Here is a 23,070-nt window from a genome sequence, read left to right on the forward strand (position 1 = left end):
TGTGACTGGGTGGGCATGGCTAGCTGGTCATGTGACTGGGTGGCCATGATTATGTGTATAGGGACTACTCAGAGGGCTGAAAAAAGTCATTTCTGACAGGTCCTCGCACTTTTGACTGGTCCTCACACTTATGACCATCCTCACATTTATGCCCATGCAGCATTCTTAACAACCATGTCACTCATTTCACAATTGCTTCTCTTCACCATGGTGACAAGATAGGGAGAAAAACATAAAATGTGAGGACAGTCGTAAGTTCGAGGACTGGTCAAAAGTGCGAGGACCAGTCAAAAATAACTTTTTCAGCCCTCTGAGTAGTCCATATGCACAAAAGGACTACCCAGAGGGCTGAAAAAAATGATTTCTGACAGGTCCTCGCACTTTTGACCGGTGTTCGCACTTATGACTGGTCATCATTTATGCCCATTGTAGCATTCTTAACAACTGGTCAAAAGTGCGAGGACCAGTCAAAAATAACTTTTTCAGCCCTCTGAGTAGTCCATATGCATAAAAGGATACAGCAATAGAGAGGGATGAAGGAAGGGAAGGGAAATTAGCAATAATTAGAAACACACATACAAACATACAATGTATTTTCTTTGAACAGAGTATTTAGCCGGTTCACAAATTTAAACAGTGTTTAGTCATTTCAATTAAATTTACAATTTCTATATTTCCTTTTTGCCATATTTATTCTTCATCTATTTTTTAAAAAACCAATATTACCCTTCATCCTCATCTCTAATCCTAATCAAATTCAATTTTTCCCTTCTATTCCATATTATACCCCTTCCCATTATCATCTATTTTTATATCCATCCTCACATTGGTTAATTATGTAATTATGTAATACAGTTGTTTAATACAAATTCAACATTTTAATATAAATCAATTAGTTATATAACTATCTTTTTTGTATATTAATCAATATGAATATGAATATTCCAATTATTTCCATGCAATCCAATTTCTTACAAATCAATTAATTATACTTACCAATAATAATAAACCAAATAATTTCTCCCATATATTCCTCCAAACCACAACTTAACCATTTCTGCTTTCAACACAATATACAATTAATAGTATCTCAAGTATTACAATTCCCTAGTTAAATAGAGCTTTTTTTCTTTTGTGTTTTAAAATCTTGAACCTCCTCTTTTGCCCTAAATTTCCCATTGTTTGCAGTTTTGCACCTACCTTTTTTGATGAGAAAAAAGAAAAAGAAATGTCTCTCTGCCTAATTTTGTCACGTTGCAGCAAAGACCCTGCTTTACTTCCAGTTTCGCTTTTTCAGCATAGCTAGGGGAAAAAATCTGCTCTAGCAATTTACCTCTTTGCAGCTAGCAACAGAACAGAGCCCTGCGCAAAACAGCTGAGAGCAAATCAGCTGACAGTTGGGAAGCTGATCAAATCAACTTATGGTAATTAACCTATGCTGAAGCTGAAAGGGGCTGTTTTTTTCTATTTTTGCAGGCACTGGTCTACTCATTTGTTTTCTTTTAACACTGATCAGCTGTAGGGCGGTCCTTTGAAGCCCCACAGCAAGAATTTAAACAGTTTTTTTCCTTCTAGCCATCAGCTGGGACTCAGGAGGCAGCAATAGATTGGGAGTGGGCGGGGTAAGCGAACTGCGACCGGACTGGGAACCGGTTCAGGGGCGTGGCCAGCCAATCTTATTACCAGTTCTCCGAACTATTAAATTTTTTTACTACCGGAACCGGTGCGAACCGGGAACAACCCACCACTGTGGCGGCAGGGAATCCCTGAACTTACTCACCCAAACTTTTTCTGTTGGGCTCTTACAGCTGCAGGTATCGGTGGTGGCGGGGGCAGCAGCAGCAGGGAATCCCTGAACTCCCCAAGACTTTTCCTGCACTAGAATGTTTTCTAGTCACGTGCGTGCACACCCACACGCACACAACCTCTCTCCGCTCTCTTTGCTAAAGCGTGGGGCACCGTGTTGCACGCTGGGATACGCAGCCCTCCAACAGAGGCAGAGGGTGAGGGTGAATGAAGGCATGGGGGGGGCGACAGAGGGCTTTGGCGACCCCTGTGAAATGGCCGTTCGACCCTCAAAGGGGTCACGACCCCCAGGTTGAGAACCGCTGCCCTAGAAGCTCACGAGGAAACTTTGGATGAGTCCTTCTCCATCAGCCAAAGCACAGGACTCCTGTTGGGAAGAAAACTAGAAGGACAGACAGTGATGTATCCTTTCTTGAGCAACTATACAAAGGGTGGGATACACGTCTGAGAAAGCAACTAATATAAAGCCAACCTTGTGGACACCCAGCAAAACTCTTATGGATCTTTTGTCAGACATTGCAATGTTTTTCAATATGATGACTGTGATTCATACCATTGTTCTTTCGAAATATTTCCAATCTAAGCACTTTAATCTAAGAACCACCTCCCCATAGTGTCATCCAATCAAATTCACTTTGTTTCAGGAAACATTAGCATTTATATTCATTGTATATGATCTCATAATTTTACTTTGTACCAGTTCACACTTCCCTCCATGCAGTTTCTCCATATTAACCTCTCTCTCTTTCTCACGTCTACACATTTGCATGGTCTCTAATTATTTCTAGTGCATTCCTGAAAATAGTAGGAAAAAGTAGGATAGGTAAATTATGGTTTGCCCATATGGTGATACTTATTTATAGGAAGTGTATTAAGGCATGAAGCTTAAAGTACAGTACATGGTGTTTAGAATAAGAATAAAAACAGAGTTTGTTCTGAAATAACAAAGAAACCAACAATAACACCAATGTATATAAATGCAGTGAGATACAAATAACAGATGATGCATGTCTCACATATGCAACACTCCATATACCTTAATAATTAACCCTAGTTAAATCTTTGAGGAGGAAAAAGAAGATACTTTAGCTACTCTATGTTTTGAGAGGTAAATCAATTCTACCTTACTTCAGAATAGATACACATCTGCAGTGGTCTATTGGGATGACTTTGAGAGAGAGAGAGACAGAGAGACAGAGAGGCAGAGAGAGAGGGAAGGGCCACAGCTGGGGCAGCTGAACCTCCAAACATCTGATAAGGAATCCTCTCTAGCTTCTTAATACTACAAAGACAAAAGGATCGTTGGTCTTACCTGATACGTTCCTTCTCGTTGAGTGGAGACAGCAGCCAGCGTGGGTAGTGCCCATCCAATCAGCTTGAAGGACTGAGCCTGCCAATTTTCCTTAGTCCCGCCTCTGTTGCCGGGCAGGCCAGCTTTGGCGAAGACTGGAAGACAGACTCGGTGTGTGGGACCAAGACGAAACCAAAGACAGAAAAAAACAATAGAAATGCGGAGTCCAGTTTGAAGAAGAGAAGGGAGGGTCTGGCTGCTGTCTCCACTCAACGAGAAGGAACGTATCAGGTAAGACCAACGATCCTTCTCCATTGAGAGTGGAGACAGCAGCCAGCGTGGGACATACCCAAGTTCACTGTCCCGAAGATAGGGGGGGATCACGCTGGACCGCATTGTCCTCTCCAGCAACCACTCTTTGCAGAACTCGGCGACCAAACGAGGCTTCGGCTGACGCAAACTGGTCGAGTTTGTAGTGTCTGATGAAGGGACTCGGAGAAGTCCACGTGGCCGCTCTACAAATTTCCAGCAAGGAAGCCTGTGTAGCCCAAGCTGCTGTCGTAGCCGCGCTGCGGGTGGAATGAGCAGTCAAACCTGAAGGGCGCGGAAGGGATCTAACATCGTAGGCTGAGGCAATAGTCTGGCGGATCCAACGACCGATGGTTGAAGGAGAGACTTTACTGCCTTGAGAAGTAGGTAAGAAGGAGACAAAAAGCGACTCCGAACGACGGAAGGGAGCCGTCCTCTTCAGATATATTCGCAGAGCCCGCCGGACATCGAGAGAATGCCAACGACGTTCTCGCGGATGCGCGGGCCGGGGGCAGAAATTTGGAAGAATCAGTTCCTGAGCACGGTGGAAAACTGAGTTGACTTTCGGCACGAAAGTAGGGTCTAAACGGAGCACCACCCGGTCAGCATGGAAAACACAAAGGTCCGAACGGGTGGACAAAGCGGCGAGTTCAGATATGCGGCGAGCCGAAGTGATTGCCACCAGAAAGGCTACCTTGCAGGTAAGAAGTCTGAGACTGGTAGTACGCAGAGGTTCGTACGGGGAACACGTAAGAGACTGTAAAACCAGAGGAAGATCCCAGGTCGGATAGCGATGCAGAATAGGAGGACACAAATTCTTCGCTCCCCGAAGAAATCGGCGGATCAAGGGATGATGAGCCAGAGATGACAAGGAGCCGCAGGTAAGTACTGATGATAAAGCAGCAATGTGACGGCGGAGAGTGTTGGGAGAAAGACCCTGGGAGAGGCCCTTCTGTAGAAACATCAGAATATGAATAATTGACGGTTGAAGAGGCGAGATACCGACCTGGCCACACCAGTTGTAGAAACTCCGCCAGGTGGCCGAGTAAATTCGCTCCGTAGAAGGCCGTCGTGAGGATAGCAAAGTATGCGCAACATCTGCCGGGATTTGTACCTCTCTCAAAGTGCACCGCTCAATCTCCAAGCGGTTAGATTGAGCCAGGCCGGGTCCGGGTGCTGCAGAGCGCCTTGTGTGAGAATATTGTCCGAGAGAGGAATGCGCCACGATGGGGTCACCGATAGGGACACGAGGTCCGCAAACCAGGGTCTCCGAGGCCAATGAGGAGCCACAAGGATCACCTCCGCTCGCTCGGATAGAATCTTGCGGATGACCCTGGGAAGGAGGGCCGTTGGGGGGAAAGCGTACAGAAGGCCCGAGGGCCACGGAGTTCGAAGAGCGTCGACACCGGCTGCTCGAGGATGAGGGTACCGTGAAAGGAACAGCGGAAGTTGAGAGTTCTCGTGAGTCGCGAACAGGTCGATCACTGGACGGCCGAAGCGAAGAGTCAGTTCCTGAAAGAGGAGCGGAAGGAGGCGCCATTCCGCGTTGTCTATTTGACGGCGACTCAACCAGTCCGCTTGAACATTCTGCACCCCGGAGATGTGTTCTGCCCGGAGGGAACACAGGTGGCGCTCTGACCAGATCCCCAACACAACTGCCAGGGTTAGAAGAGATTTCGACCTGGTGCCCCCCAGTTTGTTCAAATGAGCCTTCGCGGCGACGTTGTCCGTGAGGACAAGGACGTGGGTTCCGGAGATCAGGTGACGGAATGATTTTAGGGCAAGGAAAACAGCCTTCAGTTCCAGCCAATTGATGGGATGCCGAGCTTCCGAAGGGGACCAAGTCCCTTGGGCCAGTTGACCTTGGCAATGAGCTCCCCAGCCCAGAAGACTGGCATCTGTCGTCACCACCACTCTCTTGGGCTCGAGGAAGAAGCAACCCGCCGAGAGAGCCGGGGAGCGCCACCAACGAAGGGATCTTCGCACCGGAGACGGGAGAGGGATCGGCTTCGATGAAGTGCCTCTGCCGGACTTCTGCAAGGGCAAGAGAAACCATTGGAGTTCCCTGGCGTGAAGTTGAGCCCAGGGAACAATAGCAATCGCCGATATCATCTTACCTAAAAGTTGAGATAGGACATAGGGGGAAACCACCCGACTCCCCTCAACCCGGGAAATCAACTGTCTCAGACTAGCTTGTCTATCGGGAGAAAGGAAAACTTTGCCCTGAACAGAGTCAATCAGTGCACCCAAGTGTACTAACTTAGTGGAAGGGGAGAGATGGCTCTTCTCCAAATTAATAGAGAAACCGTGAGCCGCCAGGGTCTTAACCGTCAGACTAATATCTAAGGCAGCTTGCTGTACAGAAGGAGACAATAACAGAATATCATCTAGATAACAGAGGAGACGGACTGAACGAAGACGGAGCTGAGCCGCCAAGGCAGACAACACCTTCGTAAAGGTGCGGGGGGCCGAAGAAAGGCCAAATGGGAGAGCCCTATATTGGTAGTGAGCTCCGTCATAACAAAACCTCAAAAACCGTCTATGGGAAGGGAGGATAGGAATATGAAGGTAGGCCTCGGTGAGATCAATGGAAGAGAGGAGATCGCCCCTCCGAACGCCGTCTAGAATAGATTTCAATGATTGCATTTTAAACTTTCGGTACGCCACGTATCTGTTTAAACGTTTGAGGTCCAGTATGGGACGCCACCCCCCCGAAGATTTTGGAACGAGAAACACCCTTGAATAGAATCCCGAACCCTCCTGACCGGAAGGGACAGGTTGAATAGCCCTGATAGTCAGGAGATGCTGAACCGATGAATCCATAAGGGACTTTTTGACTGGATTACGAGAAATCGGACAGCAGACAAAGGTGCGAGGGGGGGGGCAATAAATTCAATGGCCAACCCAGATCTTAAGGTGGCGAGAACCCACATGTCCGAGGTGGATTCTTCCCAGACAGCGGCAAAGAGACCCAACCGACCGCCAATGGGAGGATCCAAAGAGCAATCAGCGACGGCGACGGGAGAAACGACCTCCTCCCCCTCGAAAGGGCCGCTTAAAGTTAAAGGGACGTCCTCTGAATGATCTATCCGAGGAACCCCGCTGCCTGCTGAAATACCCTTCTCTCCTAACATTGGGAAAGGGAAAGGAAGAGGAGGACCCCCCATCCGCACCTCTGGAGTAGGAACGAGAGGGGTAAGGTGAAAAACGAGGCGCTCCTCGCCGGAAAACAGCCGCTAAAACCTTCTTCTTGTCCCTGGTCTCTGTGAGGAAGGGATCTAAGGCATCCCCGAAAAGCTTCGTGCCCTTAAAGGGAACCGAAGCCAATCGCCACTTATGTCTGGCATCCGCCTGCCAGTGACGGAGATACAACAAACGCCGAGCTGTGACCGCCGAAGCCAAAGATTTCGCAGAAAACCTAGCAGCGTGAAGAGTGGAGTCGGCTGAAAATTGTACGGCAGCTACGATTTTATTTAGGTCCTGTCTGATACGAGAATCTCCGGGGGCTAGTTTGTCTTGTAACTGGCGCAACCAAAGTAACGTTGTACGATTAAAGAAGGATGCTGTAGTAGTAGCTTTAATCGCCCAGGAGGAGCTTTGAAAGGCCTTTTGAAGAACTTGATCAGATCTGCGTTCATCAGGACGGAAACCCTCGTCCGGCTCGCCCGGAACGTTGGAGTTAGGAAGAAGAGCTGCAATCGGGGCATCCACCGAAGGAATTTGAAGAAGAGTCTCCAGATCCGAGGATACTTGAAAGTTTCTTTTGTCATTAGCCGAAGGAAGGGGAGCAGAAGCCGGAGATTCCCACTGGCGTTTAACGACGTCCAGAAAGAGAGGAGGAGTAGGGACGGATGTTATGGGTCTAGCTGGTTCCGCGAACATAGGGTCCAAGGAACCAGAGGAAGACGATGGGGGAGGATCCGCATTTGTAGAGGATAGACGGGCCGTATTAACCGCTTTGAAGAGCAATGATTTGAATAAGGCTTGAGGAAAGAGGCCTGTGAAAGTGGGCTGATCGGGAGGAAGGTTCTCATCCTCCGACAGGTCAGAAGCAGGATCTCCTTCGTCGATGCAGGCTGAAGGATGACTGTAGTGGGACGAAGTAGGAGAAGCGGAGCGAACAGAATGAGAACATCCTTCGTCACTGGGGTCCGCCGAACAGGGGGAAACCTCTCTCACCGATCCATGCCGACTGGAAAGACCCGAACGGGCGGCCAATGACTTTTGAACCGCTGCCTCGATCATTTGCTGTAACTGACCTGGAAGGATGGAAGGATCCAAGGAATGAGCAGGTACAGGGTCAGATGAAGGAACCTCCGGTACAATTGTTGGATCAGGCACCGGTTGAGAAACTGCGTCAGGACCCCACAAATTTTCCTCAGAAATAGTCACTGGGCAATCTTGCAGAGAAAGCTGGTCAGGAGAAGGCGAGTGATCGGCTGCTGGAGGTGGATTAGAGGAGGTAGGAGGTTGAATAGTGGGAGGAGACAACTGGGCAGAAGCCTTGTCACATAACCTGGTCAAAACTTTGTCTCTACGTTTTTCTGCCTTGGAGGAAGAGGATGACACATCACGAGTGGAAGACTTGTGATGAGAGCGTGAGGATTGAGAAGTTCTGGAATGGGACCTGGAATCTTCCATGACAGAATGCTGGGTAACAGACGTGGAGTCTGATTGGCCAACTTTACTTGCACTGGCCTTACGACCGTGCTTAGATTTAGAAAGGGCCTTGGGCATGTCAACAAAACAAGGGGTGCTTTAAGGAAAGACCCCACACGCCTGATTACGCTTTGATAAATTATACTTTAATGTGTCAGAAGGGAGCGAGAGGAACTCCACAATTAGGCCCAGAGACTGGAATGACAAATCTATTTGGTAAATCAAATAGGCTCGATAGGGAGCGTAAGAAAAACTCCACAAACACCAAGCGTAATAAAAGAAAAGGCCCAACCACTTGAGAAATGTTGTTGAGAGAATCACTCAAATTAGCAGACAAACTGGCAGATTAAGGCCACCGTTCTCAGGTTTGTGTAACGTAAAGGGGAGGGGGCGCGAGACCCCACTAGGATTCAAAGACAAACAGCGTATAAAAATGAATACAGCCTCAGGAGAAAGGGGGGGGGGGCGTGAAGCTCCACAACTGAAATAATATGCTGTATAAGTATAATGGCCACTGCAGTACAAAACGGGGGCGCAAAGCTCCTCAGTTGCAATAGTTGTGCCAGCAATGTATCTCAAACAATTAGCAGTCTGCAGAGATCGGCAGTTAAACAGTTAAGGCGGCAAGCAGCAACAGGTCGCAATAGAAGAAATGCGAGGTTGCGAGGCTCCCCAATTGATAAACAGCCAGCAGCACTTTAAGTTGATTTTAACAGCTAGGGCAACGGCTGCGAGGGAGCAGGCTTCTAGAGGCTAAAACCCCCAGCTGAAAAGCTTGATCACGGGGAGAGCAGGCTGTGGGGCGCCGCGATTTCCTAATGGCGGGAAGCGAGGGGCGTCCAAGATGGCCGGCGCGGCTGCAGCCCGCCCTCCGAGTTGCCGAGAATAAGGGGAAATCGAAACTTAGCCAAATGGAGCAGACGAAGGCAGCTCGAGTCAGGGGGAATGTCCCTCGAAGTTCAGATGAAATTAAAACCCCTTGGGAGGGATAGAGGCGAGGGAATCCCACACCCCTGGCTAAGCCAGGGAAAACGAAGCCAAATGAGGGACTTGGGTAACTCACGAAGTCGAAGTCAGGCAGTCCAAGGTCAGCCGGAATAATCAATCAGAGTCCAAATAGCAAAGAAATAGCACAGTCACACAATCCAAAGTCAAAAAACCAGAAATTCAAACACTAGAAATAAGAATAAAGAGATTTAGCTAGAGAGCAGTCCCACACACCAGCCAGCGCTGAAGGACTGAGCCAAAAAGCTGGGCTGCCCGGCAACAGAGGCGGGACTAAGGAAAATTGGCAGGCTCAGTCCTTCAAGCTGATTGGATGGGCACTACCCACGCTGGCTGCTGTCTCCACTCTCAATGGAGAAGAGAGATGTGCTTTCAGGTTTGCAATATTCTGTTAACATAACCTTACAATAAAGTAAATTTAGTCCATCTGCTTGTGCTTCTTGTCTGGATTGTCTCAGTAGGCTGGCATCAATCTTGCACGTCTGGAAGTTCATTTCTCCCCTTTTGCCTTTACAGCCCACAGAAATTACAGAAGTTTCCATCTGAGATGTTTGCCTACACACACACACACACACACACACACACACACACACACACACACGTTTGTTTGTTTGCTGGCTAAGCTGCCATTGGTCCAACAGTTGTTTGTGGCTCTTCCCCATTTTCCAGAGTCATTCCCACATACCATTTACAGCATCACTCCTTTTTTGTATTAGCTTTTCCTCCAAAATATATATTTCACAAAGTGTATAATTTAAAGACTCCTCCATAATTTCTCTCAAAAAGCTTTCTCTTGAGAAAAAAAAGTTACTCAAAATACTTTCCACATACACATAGGTGCCATTTTTACTTTATTTAAGGAAAAAATGGGTGGGAAACAGTAATTTATAATACACAAAAAAAAATTAGACATCACTGCAAAAAGGCTAGGTGCTTCTTTGTCACCAGTCTATTTTGCAGTTCTACAATTAGTAATTTTACTGCAATTTTGTCATTTGTATTATTGTTTAAGCATCTTCATAGGTGGCAATACCTGGGGTTATTTAAAAAAAAAAACACAAAAATGTGTACTGCTATCACTATGAAAACCTAAACCCCACAAAATCACTTTGAAATAAACCATAAATATGTGATGCACATTAGTGTAACAAAACCATTTTTGTAAACATTTTCTCCAACATAACATGTGCATACGATAAAAATAAAGTCACTGCATTCATACAGTTAGAATTACTTTGACATAGGATACAGAAATTATTACTTAAAGCTTAAACTAAACTAAGAGTACTCTTAATGCTTACCAACAGCACTGCTTTAAAATGGATTTCAACATTTCGTATGTAGTGGTTTCATAACACTGATTTGACTTGTAAAATTAGCCACCATGGATTTGTTTTTCCATCTTCTTTTCATTCTGATGGACAGAGCTTCACTAGCATATTAATCTGGCAGTATTCTTCAAAATTATAACATTCTTCCATTTGTGAACAGTAGTCTCTTTTTAAATATTTACATACATATATCTGTGTATGTATATATGTATGAGTATGCATTGGGGTGTGTGTGTACACACACATGCATACAAACATGGTGGCATGAGAGGCAAGGGCAAAAATTAAATGAGTTTTAATCACATAATGTGATTCTAAACTTTTTCTCAGCACCTCTGGCCCATTGGCTCTATTATCTTATGCTACAGTTCCAGTGCCAGAGAAGATCCTATTGCTGGTGGCAACACCAATCTCCTGCATCCCATTCATTTTCCACTATTCAATCTAGAGTTGATTTTTTTGACTGTTTGCTAAGAGAAATGAAGGGAAGTGAAAGTCACCTATAATCTTGGGTCTGACATTCAGTGCTATCCAAATCCAAATCCCAAGCAATTAAAGAAGACATGATTTTTGTTTGTTTTTTTTTAAAAAAATCAAACCAGAAATTTGTTCCTATTTGTTTTATACAAGATTACTTTTGAGGGAAGGGGAAACCCTTCCAGCTCTTCAAAGAAATTGCTTAATAAAAAGGAGAAAGTTAGTTAAGAAAAAGAAACAGCACTTTTACTGATGACCTAAGTACTACTAACTCAGATCTACGCTCCTTCAATTGGTGCTGTTTGACACAAAGCAAGTCATTTTGTCTATGTTACTTGATCTGTCAAAGCCTCTTAACTGAAGAATCACACGTAAGTCCCTAATTTTCATGCCATGAAACACTGGAATCCAATTCACTGATTAAAACAGTGAACTTAAGGCAACTGTCAACTAAATTACCCCAAATATCCTTTTCAAAAATTCAAAAATCATAATTATTGTATCATGACACTGTGCATTATTACATCACCAACAGATAATTACACACTCAAGTCTTCTCAAGTAATAAACACATGTAGCCTTTCAAAGTATTAGTCTTGACAGATTTATTATAAAGGCCAAAAGTCTTCTGGCTAAAACAAAATTTTGTGGAGCTTTTCCCCTTTAAAAACATGGGACAGGGGAAAGAAAAAAATCCAAAAATTTAGACTTTTACACTGAAACACAAGTATATGCTGCTTAAAAAATTGAATAAGCAGAATTAACTACATTCTTATAGTTTTAGAACATTGCATTTTTAGAAGAGGAAAACATTCCAAATTTCTTACAAAATTTGCCTATTTTTTGTTACTTGTGTGTTACTAAATCTCTCATGTTAAAGGTAAATCTTTCTGGATTTTAGGCTAAACCTTTTAAAGTTCCATTGGTAATGAAACTTTTAAAAATAAAATTAAAATATTTCTTTCAAAATTAAAAAAAAACTCAATTACTTAAGTCACTGAATTCCAGTCCTTAATCTAATTTAATCATTACAAGTGACCGCTGGTCTGATCTCCTAAAACCTGGTATGAAAGTAACAGTCAAAACTGTAATCTGATAGATTTGGTATCACAATTAAGTGGATATTAGTACTGGTTCATCTAAAAAAATTATAAACCTAAACCACCTCTTTTATTGTATGCATTAGAAACAATGAGGTAGGCACAAAAATAAACATGTTTGGAATTTTCTTTCCCCATAGGCTGGTAGTAAAAGCTGTTGCACATTTTAGGTTTAAACAAAAATTAAACCTTTAACTGAGGCAGTGCTAACACTGAAATTACCAAGTTCTGGCCTAATGAAGAGTCATTGTAGAAAAATGAACTATGCTGTTATTTTTTTTAAAAAAACCATTCACTGTGATTTTTAGGCAAAACTTGGTACAAAGGAGAAGAAGGACTGAACTCTTGGCCAGGCCAAAACTTAAAAAGAAAACTATCCCACCTTCCCTAAACCACTGTGCCTTTCACATTTTTATAAATATTAACTTTAAAACCTGCATCTTTCTCTTTTTCCACAGAGTCACATTACAAAAGAAAGAAAAAGAAAGAAAAAGAAACGTCAATTAAATTACATTGTTAATATTACTATATTAAATTTGCCCCCTGCTTCAGTGACACAGAGTCCACCTATGTCACTCTCCTGCACCTTCTCCTGCCTGCCTCCTTCCAAAAAAACGTTTTCCTGGTTAGTCTCTTCCTTTATTCATTAGGAGATCTGGAGCGGGGGAAAGGAGGAAAAGGAGAGACCTGATTCTTTCTTTAGTGGGATCCCAAATCAGATAGCACCTGATGGCCAAAAGCACCAGCTGCACCCTGCAGCCTCAGTTTAAAAATGAAAAGAACCCAACACCAGTGATGCTGGAACACGCAATATAGCATGTTTGGAATGCATCATGGCAGGTCTGTACTCCAGTTGCAAATGATTCCAAGTTATGAAGACTCCAAAGGACAGCAATTCCGTGCCAAATTAGAGAGCTTCTACCAGCTGAGAAGAGAAGTCCTGCCTAAAGTCATGAAATAAACTTGGCTGCTTCCTCCAGACCGTACAGAGGCAAAGAAAACCTGTGAAGAAAGAGATAAAGAGAAAACAAACTGATCAGACAATGGAGCAAAGGTAGGAAATCAACAGACAACAATCACAGGGTTGAATTTATTTACAGCTTTTTTCACTCCTGTCATAATGCCTCCCGGGATGTACAGATACAAAAATTATGGGAATTTCAATCCTGACCCATCTGGAAGGGAGCAGGATGAAAAAGATTATTGTTCATTAATGGTGACACCTAAGACTCTGCGTACAGCAGAAAAAAACATGTGGAAAGACATCTTACATGCTCTTTGATGTTAATTAAACCCTTGCTGTTATTCCAGGAATCAAAAGTTCAGTGTGCATCAAGAACATTGGACCTTTAATCCTTTTGCCCGCACTCAAATGTCAGAGGATTGATGTCATCATTCATTCTTCCCTCTTCTCCACATTAATTATAAAACTGCTAAACTGAGTATTAGAAATAGAAAATATATACATATATATATATATCTTACCTTGTCATTACGTTCACATAGAAATTTGAGTCTTTGTGCTCTTTTGTGCATAAATACACCGTCCAAATGTCCTGTTTCCACTGACCGTATTTCAATAGCCTTTTCTCCCCAGCCCATAATCTGATTAGATCGAATGTAGGCTTTAAGATAAAAAAAGGCCACTTTTAAATATAATAATAAACAGTAATCTCCATCTTGGGCATTCTACATCCTCTTAATTTTTCATACAAAACAAAAATTACATTTAATCTTGATGATATAAATATTCATTTAAAAAACTGAAGGAAAATATTTTGAGTTTAGATAAGCTTTTAGTTCAAATCTCACCGGGCTCAAGGTTGACTCAGCCTTCCATCCTTCCGAAGTAGGTAAAATGAGGACCCGGATTGTGAGGGCAATAAGCTGACTTTGTATAAAAAAGAACTCCGCTTAGGGGGCCCCGAAAGCCCTACTAAGCAGGTATATACAAAAGTATGAAGGCTATTGCTTAACGCATAGTAAGCCGCCCTGAGTCTCCGGAGAAGGGGGCATATAAATCGAACCAATAAAAAAATAAATAAATAAATTACAATATTCTCTCTCTTATACGGAGATTAGGAAAAAACATATTCTGCCAATAACTGCTAGGTATCCTGGCTGTTCTGACACTACCTATCTTTCAGTGGCTACTTAAAGATAAGCAGTCCATGACTACAGCACAGGTGGCCAGATTCTGCGCAGCAGCACTGGGGATTCGTCGCAAGCATGTGTCTTCTCCACCATAGCGATGTTATATAACAATTGTGGCAAATCCTTTGCACTGCTTAGTCATTTTCCTTTTAGAATTGAATCTACAACAGTTTAGGGATTGCAACTATCATATAGTCAGACCATGTATAATGGACACTGGATTTTATTATAGATTTTAGTTGCTATTTATTATTTTATACTAGAATTTTTAAGTGTATATATGCTGAGTGCTTTTATTTGTTCTGGTCTCTGGTCTAAGACTGTAATAATAAATTGTTGTTGTAGTTAAAATAAGTGCAGACAGACTGCTACTAAAACAAGTTTAATCTAGTGCTTAAGGCACCAGGCTAGAAAACAGGAGACAGTGAGTTCAAGTCCTGCCTTAGTCAGGAAAGCCTGCTGGGTGACTTTGGGCCAGTCACTCTCAGCCTAACACACCTCACACCATTGCTGTTATGGGAAAATAGAAGAAGGAAGGTGTGTTGGATATGTTTGCCACCTTGCGTTATTTGTAAAAATTATAAAGGCAGCAAATAAATGAATAAATACACCCACACACCTCTTCAATTGTTAAATGTACAAGAACATATAACTGTAAGCATATACATTCATAACAAATATTCTTTCTTCAATATTGTTTATCTCCCAATATATGTACAATTATAGCCTACAAATAATTGATTCTTTAATAATAATATCAAGACAAAAATACATAACATCAGATTATTTTAGAAAAATCTAATCGGGTACAAGAAGCTTGAAACATATTCTTTCTGAACTTGCTGCCATACAAAAATATCCATGGGGTATGTATATTTTGCTTGTCTGCAGTACCTCTGAACACCTTATAGGTGCAATTATGCATCATGGTCTGTTTTTTTTTCTCATCCAAAGCAATTAAACTTAAGCACAGGTGGACTGACTAATGTATAGGTATAGCAGCAATATAGTTATTATTATGTCCTCTGACTTAGCAATAGAAATAGAAAATATAATATTTATCAATCTGTCATGATATCTTAGATTGTTTAATAGCCAAAGTGACTGAATTGATAAAGAACCATTCATCTACCATTTTCTGAAAGTGTTTTGTAAAAGCTTGGCATACATACCCACAGATGTAGGCATTTCCCCCCACTGCAGAACCACATCTTTGGTGATTCTTCCATATGTGTTGACATACACTCCTTCATCCTCATAGCAAACAAGCAGTTCCATTCCATCAGTGTTAGGAAGAATAATGATCGCATGGGGCTGGATACTACACTGAATCTGTAAATACATGTATCTGTCAACTCCCGGTTGGCAAGAAGGTATTCCTCATTTTCTCTGAATTGAACCACATGTTTCCTAGACTGAGAAATAATCCATGGGATCATAAACATTCTCAGATATAATGGATTTGTGTCACTCAGCTCTTCTTTTATTTATTGCTTACCAAAGCACAAAACTCATCTTTTCTAGTAGTTATGGAGATTCTGAATCATCCAGGTCACAGTTATCCCAAAGGTGCTTTTCCAAAGGCAACTGGACTTTCTTGATTTTTTTTTCCTTTGAAAACATTTAAGAACAAAAAAAGCCTCTTTGGATGAGAAGTGAAATATTTTCAAAAGAAAAAAACCAAGAAAGTCCAGTTGTCTTTTGGAAAAGCACCTTTGGGACATAAATAATTAATTATATGCCATCCTTTCAGCCTTTAGTATTTTTGGGATGATGTGTTTTGTCCATTATCAAAAATATGGGTTAATTAACGTGGTAACAATGCTACATACTTACATGAGTTGGAAGATAAATATCATACACTGATCCTGAGTCCACATCAACTGCATGAAAACCAGCAGAGGAACCATAGATCACCTTCAGTCTCTGGCCTTCTTCTACAGTAAGATCCACTAATAATGGCTTATGTACCAACTCTCCAAATGACTGTTAAGTAATAAAATAAGATACTGAAGAGATTATTTTGGAAACAACTATGGGAAATATTTCATCTGGAATGGACTAAGCAGTATTCATTGATTCCATCATTATTGTTCACTTGCTATATGGCAATGAACTTGAAATAGAAGAATGACCCTTGCATGTGTATAATATTTTTAGATCAGATAATCGTATGCTTTTTACAATCTTTTACAAAAGTTTAGAGTTTGATCGCTACTGCTTCCTTTGTAAAAGCTACTGATTGAACTTTTACATAAATGAAGAAGAAAAATACCAATTAAAAGTAAAGGGAGAGGTATTATATTTTAGAAGTGTTATTATGAAAATTCACCCTTAAGTAAATCTAGTCATTTTTTCAGAACTTCAAGAGTGCATGCAAGTGACTAGTTTTTTCCTATCAACCCTTTTTGTTTCCATTTGATTCCCTCATCTCTTTCTTAATAATCTTCCCTTTCTCCACCTTGAATATTCTTAAGCAGATCAATCAACAAAGTCTTATATCATTTTTCCTATGTAGTGCTAGCTAGCTCATCTAGCATGACTATTAACCTAAAGCTTAGTAGTACATGGAAAGCCGTGCTTAATAAAAATCTACAAGCTGAAAGGAAAATAAGAGTAATATGGAAAATTACAACATTTCTGATTGGAGAACTGGCAACAAGTCTCATGACTAAGGGTCACCAGTAAAACATGTGTATATTATGCCTCATACACAGACCATGTTTCTACGAAAGCAATTATCCTCATATAAAAATGAAGGAAGCAAGAAAAGATGTCAAGTCATGCTCCTGGTTTCCTTACAGGATTAATGTCTCTCTTGAAGAATTAGTTTTTTATTTAATAGCCATAGACCTAAAGCACAACAACTTAAGAATTCCATAAGAGTGTGGTAGATATAAGCTATATTTCAATTCTAGAGTAGCAATATTCCCAAATACTACTGGGTGAATTTGGATTTGTTACTGCCTAATGGATAATGGTCCCTATTTAAAACACCATATATCACAGTTAAAAACTGTTGACAGTTAAGTTCACTCTGACATTCTTCAATGACTTTTAACATATTTCAAGGGACAGAGGCACTCTTACCTTAAATGCCATAAATTTGTGGTATGGTTTTGGTGCCCAGGCGTAGACCTCCACAGAACTTTTCAAAGCAATTACTAAGAATTTGATTCTTTCATATTTTACTAAAATTAAAAAGGACAAAAACATTTTGTAAAATTATTTAAGTAAAATGTTTTATACAGCTGATAAGGCATCAAATTTCAATATGTATTGTAGAAAATATAAATATACACATCAGAGAGTTGATAGCTTAATTCACAAAATTATGAACTGTTGCTCTAAAATGATCTCAAATTACATAATAATAATTAACATTACATGTATGTAATATTGATACATAAAAATATATCAATAATTATAATTGCTTACTTTCTGCATATAAAACATACTAAAAGTCCACTTCGTTCCTTAGGCAGTAATACAATGTATGTGTGTGTGTATTTCTCTTTAGCCAGGTTCTTCCTACGTAAACCAAGATTTTTATGCAGCCCTAGTTCAGTGAAATCACAATCCACTGTTTCTAGGCTTTTTTTTCAGACAGCCAGCAAGCACCCTGCTTCCCATTGGAAGACTTAGTCTTAGACTTAGACAATATATATATTGTCATATCCCTCTTCACCCAAGTACCTATCAAAGAAGCCTTGACAGTTATCCAAAACAAATATAACCCCCCCAAGCACATCTTAGATCTGACCAACCACTGCCTATCCAACACATACTTCATCTATAATGGACAGAAATACAAACAAACAGAAGGAGCACCCATGGGATCACCCCTCTCACCTGTCATTGCCAACCTCTATATGGAATACTTTGAAACCCAAGCTCTAGAAAAATCCGATCACAAACCCAAACTCTGGCTCAGATATGTGGACGACACCTTCATAATCTGGCCACATGGGAAAGAAAAACTGGACAACTTCCTCACACACCTCAACAGCCTACACCCCAAAATACAGTTCACCATGGAAACAGAAGTGAACAACCAACTTCCCTTCCTGGATGTCTTAGTCTACAGAAAATCCAATGGCTCCCTAGGACACACTATATACCAGAAGAAAACACACACAAACCGCTATCTGCACGCACTCTCACACCACCACCCTGCCCAGATCAACTCTGTAGCCAAGACACTCATTTCCAGAACAAAACGCTTAGCTGACGAACAACACCTAAAAACCGAACTACACACCCTCACTAACGTACTCACATCCAATGGATTCCAAAGAAATAAGATCACCAACCTAATCCAAAAAGAAACCCCCACTAAAATCCAAGACAGAGAACAAGAAAACGGCAAGGCCCTCCTCCCATACATAAAAGGCACCACAGACAGAATAAGCAAAATCCTCCACAAACATAACATCAAGACAGCATTCTGCACAAACCGAAAAATATCCACCATCCTAAGGAACCCCAAAGACAAAATTGAGTTAGAAAATCAAGGAGTATATGAAATCCCATGCACCGCCTGCCCCACCACATACATCGGACAAACCAACAGACGAATAAGTGCACGCATAGAAGAACACAAGAACTCAGTCAGAAAAGAGGAACCAACTTCTTCCCTGGTCCAACACCTTAAAACCACAGGACATGATATTGACTTTAAAAAGACCAGAACTATCGCCAAAACTGAACACTTTAACAACAGAATAATCAGAGAAGCCATTGAGATAGAAAAACGCCCACACAGCATGAACAAACGAGACGATACCTCCCGCCTACCAGCCATTTGAAAACCCGCCCTGATTGACAAAAGAGTCCCTAACACGACAAATGACACCAGACCCACACTCACGAGTGCCACACCTGATGTCACCACCACACATCCACGCAGAAAGCAGACTCAAACCCACACTGATAATGAGCCACGACCAAGGACCAGAAGCCAGACCGCAGCTGCATCATTAGCCACTTTAAACCCCTCCAATCCATACATGAAGCAGACTGACACCCACCATGAAGAGCTCGCACGGCCACAAACACGAAGCCAAACAACAACAACGCAGCTCACCAGCTCAAATCCCCCTGCAACTCAGACTAAGCTGAGCACAACCAAGCCCCCACCCAAACAGAACACAACCCCAGCCAATCAGAGCACAGCCAAGCCCCTAACCAATCAGAACACACCTCCACCCAATCAGAACACAGCCAAGTTCCCACCCAATCAGCTCACACCTCCACTAGCAGTTAAAAGGAAGAGACAGCTGCGATCTCACATTGCTCCTGGAAGCACGAAGCCGAGAACACCAGCCTGAAGATGACGAATGAGACTTCGTCGAAACGTCGCCAAGACACTTCCAATTTTACGTGGGAGAAGACCCGAATAACCAAAGACCTACATATATATATATATATATATATATATATATATATATATATATATATATATATATATATATATATATATATATATATATATATATTTTTGCTTACATTAATTCCCCTAGTGATCAGAAGATAATATATCCTGCTAAAATAACTAGTTTGCTATTTCTTCATTGAAACATTAAATATAGATTCTAGTTCAGACATATTCTTAAAGTATTCAATGACTCTTAACAGGTTTTTTTTACCATACAAATGTGGGAGGGAGAGAGAAAAACTGATTATCAGTACTTATAAATACTAAGAAATGATTAGAAATGTTGGTAGGTAGAGAAAGAAAGCCAGTCCACAGAGAATGACTATTACGGATTTAGCTTTAAGATAAAACTAAAACCAGACTCAAAATTAGATGGCGTCTCTTCTTTGCAATAGAGTCAGCAGCAGTTAATGACTTCCTGGTGTTTCATTTATATACTTTCTAACAGGATAAGAGGGTCAGACTATCTTCTTAATACTTCCTAATATATATGATCCTACTGATACACAATTAATCTCTGCCATGTTCAGAATTGGTAAAATACTGTACGGGACAGGAAATTACTTCTCTCTATGTTTTGATCTTAGGATATTTTAGGAAATGAGATGATGCCAAGGAAGAGGAAAATATTTATTTATTATTTATTAATTTAATTTGTATACCGCCCTTCTCCCAGAAGGGACTCAGGGCGGTGAACAGCCAAAATTAAAAAACATACAAATGCAAAAGTTAAGATAATTAAAAGAATTAAATCATTGGCTACCCAAATTTAAAACCCCAAATCCATAAAATTTAAAATCCCAATTAAAAACCATTTAGGCTAGGCCGGCTTGATGAAATAAAAACGTCTTCAGGGCTTTACGGAAGGTCCGGAGGTCCGGGATCAATCGTATTCCAGGAGGCAGCTCATTCCACAGGGCGGGTGCCCCCACAGAGAAGGCTTGCCCCCTGGGGGCCGCCAGCCGACATTGCCTGACCGACGGCACCCCGAGGAGGCCCTCTCTATGAGAGCGTATTGGCCGGTGGGAGGTTATCGGTAGCAGCAGGCGGTCTCGCAAATACCCTGGCCCTAAGCCATGGAGCGCTTTAAAGATGAGAACCAACACCTTAAAGCGCACCCGGAAGACCACCGGGAGCCAATGCAGCTCGCGCAGGAGAGGTGTTACGTGGGAGCGCCACGTCGCTCCCATAATCACCCGCGCGGCCGCATTCTGCACCAGCTGGAGCCTCCGGGTGCTCCTCAGGGGGAGCCCCATGTAGAGAGCGTTACAGTAGTCCAGGCGTGACGTAACCAAGGCATGAGTGACTGTGCACAAGGAGTCCCGATCCAGAAAGGGGCGCAACTGGCGTATCAGGCGAACCTGATAAAAAGCCCCCCTGGCCACGGCCGTCATATGCTCTTCTAAAGACAGCCGTGTGTCCAGGAGGACGCCCAAGTTGCGAGCCCCCTCTGTGGGGGTCAGTGACTCGCCCCCAATAGCCAGAGATGGCACCAACTGGCTATACCGGGACGCCGGCATCCACAGCCACTCGGTCTTGGAAGGGTTAAGCCGAAGCCTGTTCCTCCCCATCCAGACCCGCACGGCCTCCAGACACTGGGACATCACTTCGAGGGCATCATTGGGGTGGTCTGGGGTGGAAATGTACAGCTGAGTGTCATCAGCGTACAGATGGCATCGCACCCCAAAACCACGGATGATCTCACCCAGCGGCTTCACATAAATGTTGAACAGGAGCGGCGAGAGGACCGACCCTTGCGGCACCCCGCAAGCAAGGCGCCTCGAGGTCGACCTCTGCCCCCCTGCCAACACAGACTGCGACCGGTCAGAGAGATAGGAGGAGAACCACCGCAACACGGTGCCTCCCACCCCCAGTCCCTCCAGCCGGCGCAGCATGATACCATGGTCGATGGTATCAAAAGTCGCTGAGAGGTCTAACAGGACGAGAACAGAGGAACAACCCCTGTCCCGAGCCCTCCAGAGATCATCCACCAATGCGACCAATGCCGTCTCCGTGCTGTACCCAGGCCTGAAGCCGGACTGGCACGGATCTAGATAGACGGTTTCATCCAGGAACTGTGGGAGCTGTCGCGCAACCACACTCTCCACAACCTTCGCAACAAAGCGAAGGTTGGAGACCGGACGATAGTTTGCCAAAACGGCCGGGTCCAGAGAAGGCTTCTTGAGGAGGGGCCTCACCACCGCCTCTTTCAAGGCGGGAGGCAAGAAACCCTCTCTCAGAGAAGCATTTATAATCCTCTGGAGCCAGCCTCGTGTTACCTCCCGGGTGGCCAGTACCAGCCAGGAGGGGCACGGGTCCAATAAACATGTGGTTGCGTTTAACCTCCCCAGGATCCTGTCCACGTCCTCAGGAGTCACAGGGTCGAACTCATCCCAGGTAACATACTCAAGACCAGCCTCAGTCACCCCGCCGGGATCTACCCAGTCAGAGTCCAAGCCTTCCCGAATCTGAGCGATTTTATCGTGCAGATACTGTACAAAATCCTCAGCCTGCCCTTGCAAGGGGTCTTCCCGCGCTCCCTGATATAGGAGGGAGCGGGTCACCCTAAACAAGGCGGCTGGGCGGTTATCTGCCGATGCAATAAGAGCGGAAAAGTGGTTACGCTTTGCCGCTTTTATCGCCACTAGATAGGTCTTAATATGAGACCTAACTAGTGTTCGGTCGGATTCGGAACGACTAGCCCTCCAACCACTCTCTAGGCGTCTTTTCCGGCGCTTCATCTCCCTCAGCTCCTCGGAGAACCAAGGGGCCGGGCAGGTTCGGCGTCGGGTCAGAGGCCGCAAAGGCACGACTCGGTCCAGAGCACCGGCGGCTGTCCTATCCCAGGCAGCCACCAGATCTTCAGCCGAGTCGTGAGCCAGTGTTTCAGGAACTGGCCCAAGCTCCCTCTGGAACCTATCAGGATCCATCAGGCGCCTGGGGCGGAACCACCTGGTCGGTTCCGCCTCCCTGCAGTGGGGTGCAGCGGTCAAAAGGTCCAGTCTCAGGAGAGAATGGTCCGACCATGACAGGGGTTCAATAACTATATCCCCTATATCCAGACCACTCCGCCACTGACCAGAGATAAAAACCAAGTCCAGAGTGTGTCCTCCCACGTGAGTGGGGCCATGAATTAATTGTGTCAGGTCCATGGCTGTCATGGAAGCCATAAACTCCCGAGCCATCCCAGACGCCCCACCGGTAGATGGCAGGTTGAAATCCCCCATGACCAAAAGTCTGGGGGTATCAACCGCCACCCCGGCAATAACGTTGAGAAGCTCGGGCAGGGCCGCTGTCACGTGGCAGGGAGCCAGGTACGCGATCAGCAGGCCCACCTGCATCCCATGGCCCCACTTCACCAGGAGAGACTCACATCCGGCTATCTGAGGTACAGTGGCCTCCCTCGGATCAAGACCTTCCTTTATAACGACCGCCACCCCCCCACCCCTGCCCTGGGCCCTTGGCTGATGGAATGCGCGGAAACCTGGTGGGCACATCTCT

The 23,070-nt window shown here is 43.7% G+C and overlaps 1 protein-coding gene across 1 annotated transcript in view; it reads right to left on the reverse strand.

Annotated features, from left to right (window-relative positions):
* Positions 1-12,831: 12,831 nt before the first annotated feature.
* Positions 12,832-23,070, reverse strand: part of MAP4K4 (mitogen-activated protein kinase kinase kinase kinase 4) — a 161,457-nt gene continuing 151,218 nt past the window's right edge. Inside the window, exons 26-30 of the mRNA XM_070943306.1 lie at positions 17,223-17,323; positions 15,969-16,118; positions 15,305-15,464; positions 13,464-13,603; positions 12,832-12,980 (exon numbers count right to left, since the gene is read on the reverse strand). Of these exons, the coding sequence (XP_070799407.1) occupies positions 12,897-12,980; positions 13,464-13,603; positions 15,305-15,464; positions 15,969-16,118; positions 17,223-17,323 (635 nt within the window). The 3' untranslated portion in view covers positions 12,832-12,896. The remainder of the gene's footprint in view (positions 12,981-13,463; positions 13,604-15,304; positions 15,465-15,968; positions 16,119-17,222; positions 17,324-23,070) is intronic.

This window comes from Pituophis catenifer, unplaced genomic scaffold (assembly GCF_029215685.1).
Source record: "Pituophis catenifer annectens isolate HBS135680 unplaced genomic scaffold, rPitCat1.0.hap2 SCAF_4, whole genome shotgun sequence".
NCBI classification, from domain to species: domain Eukaryota; kingdom Metazoa; phylum Chordata; class Lepidosauria; order Squamata; family Colubridae; genus Pituophis; species Pituophis catenifer.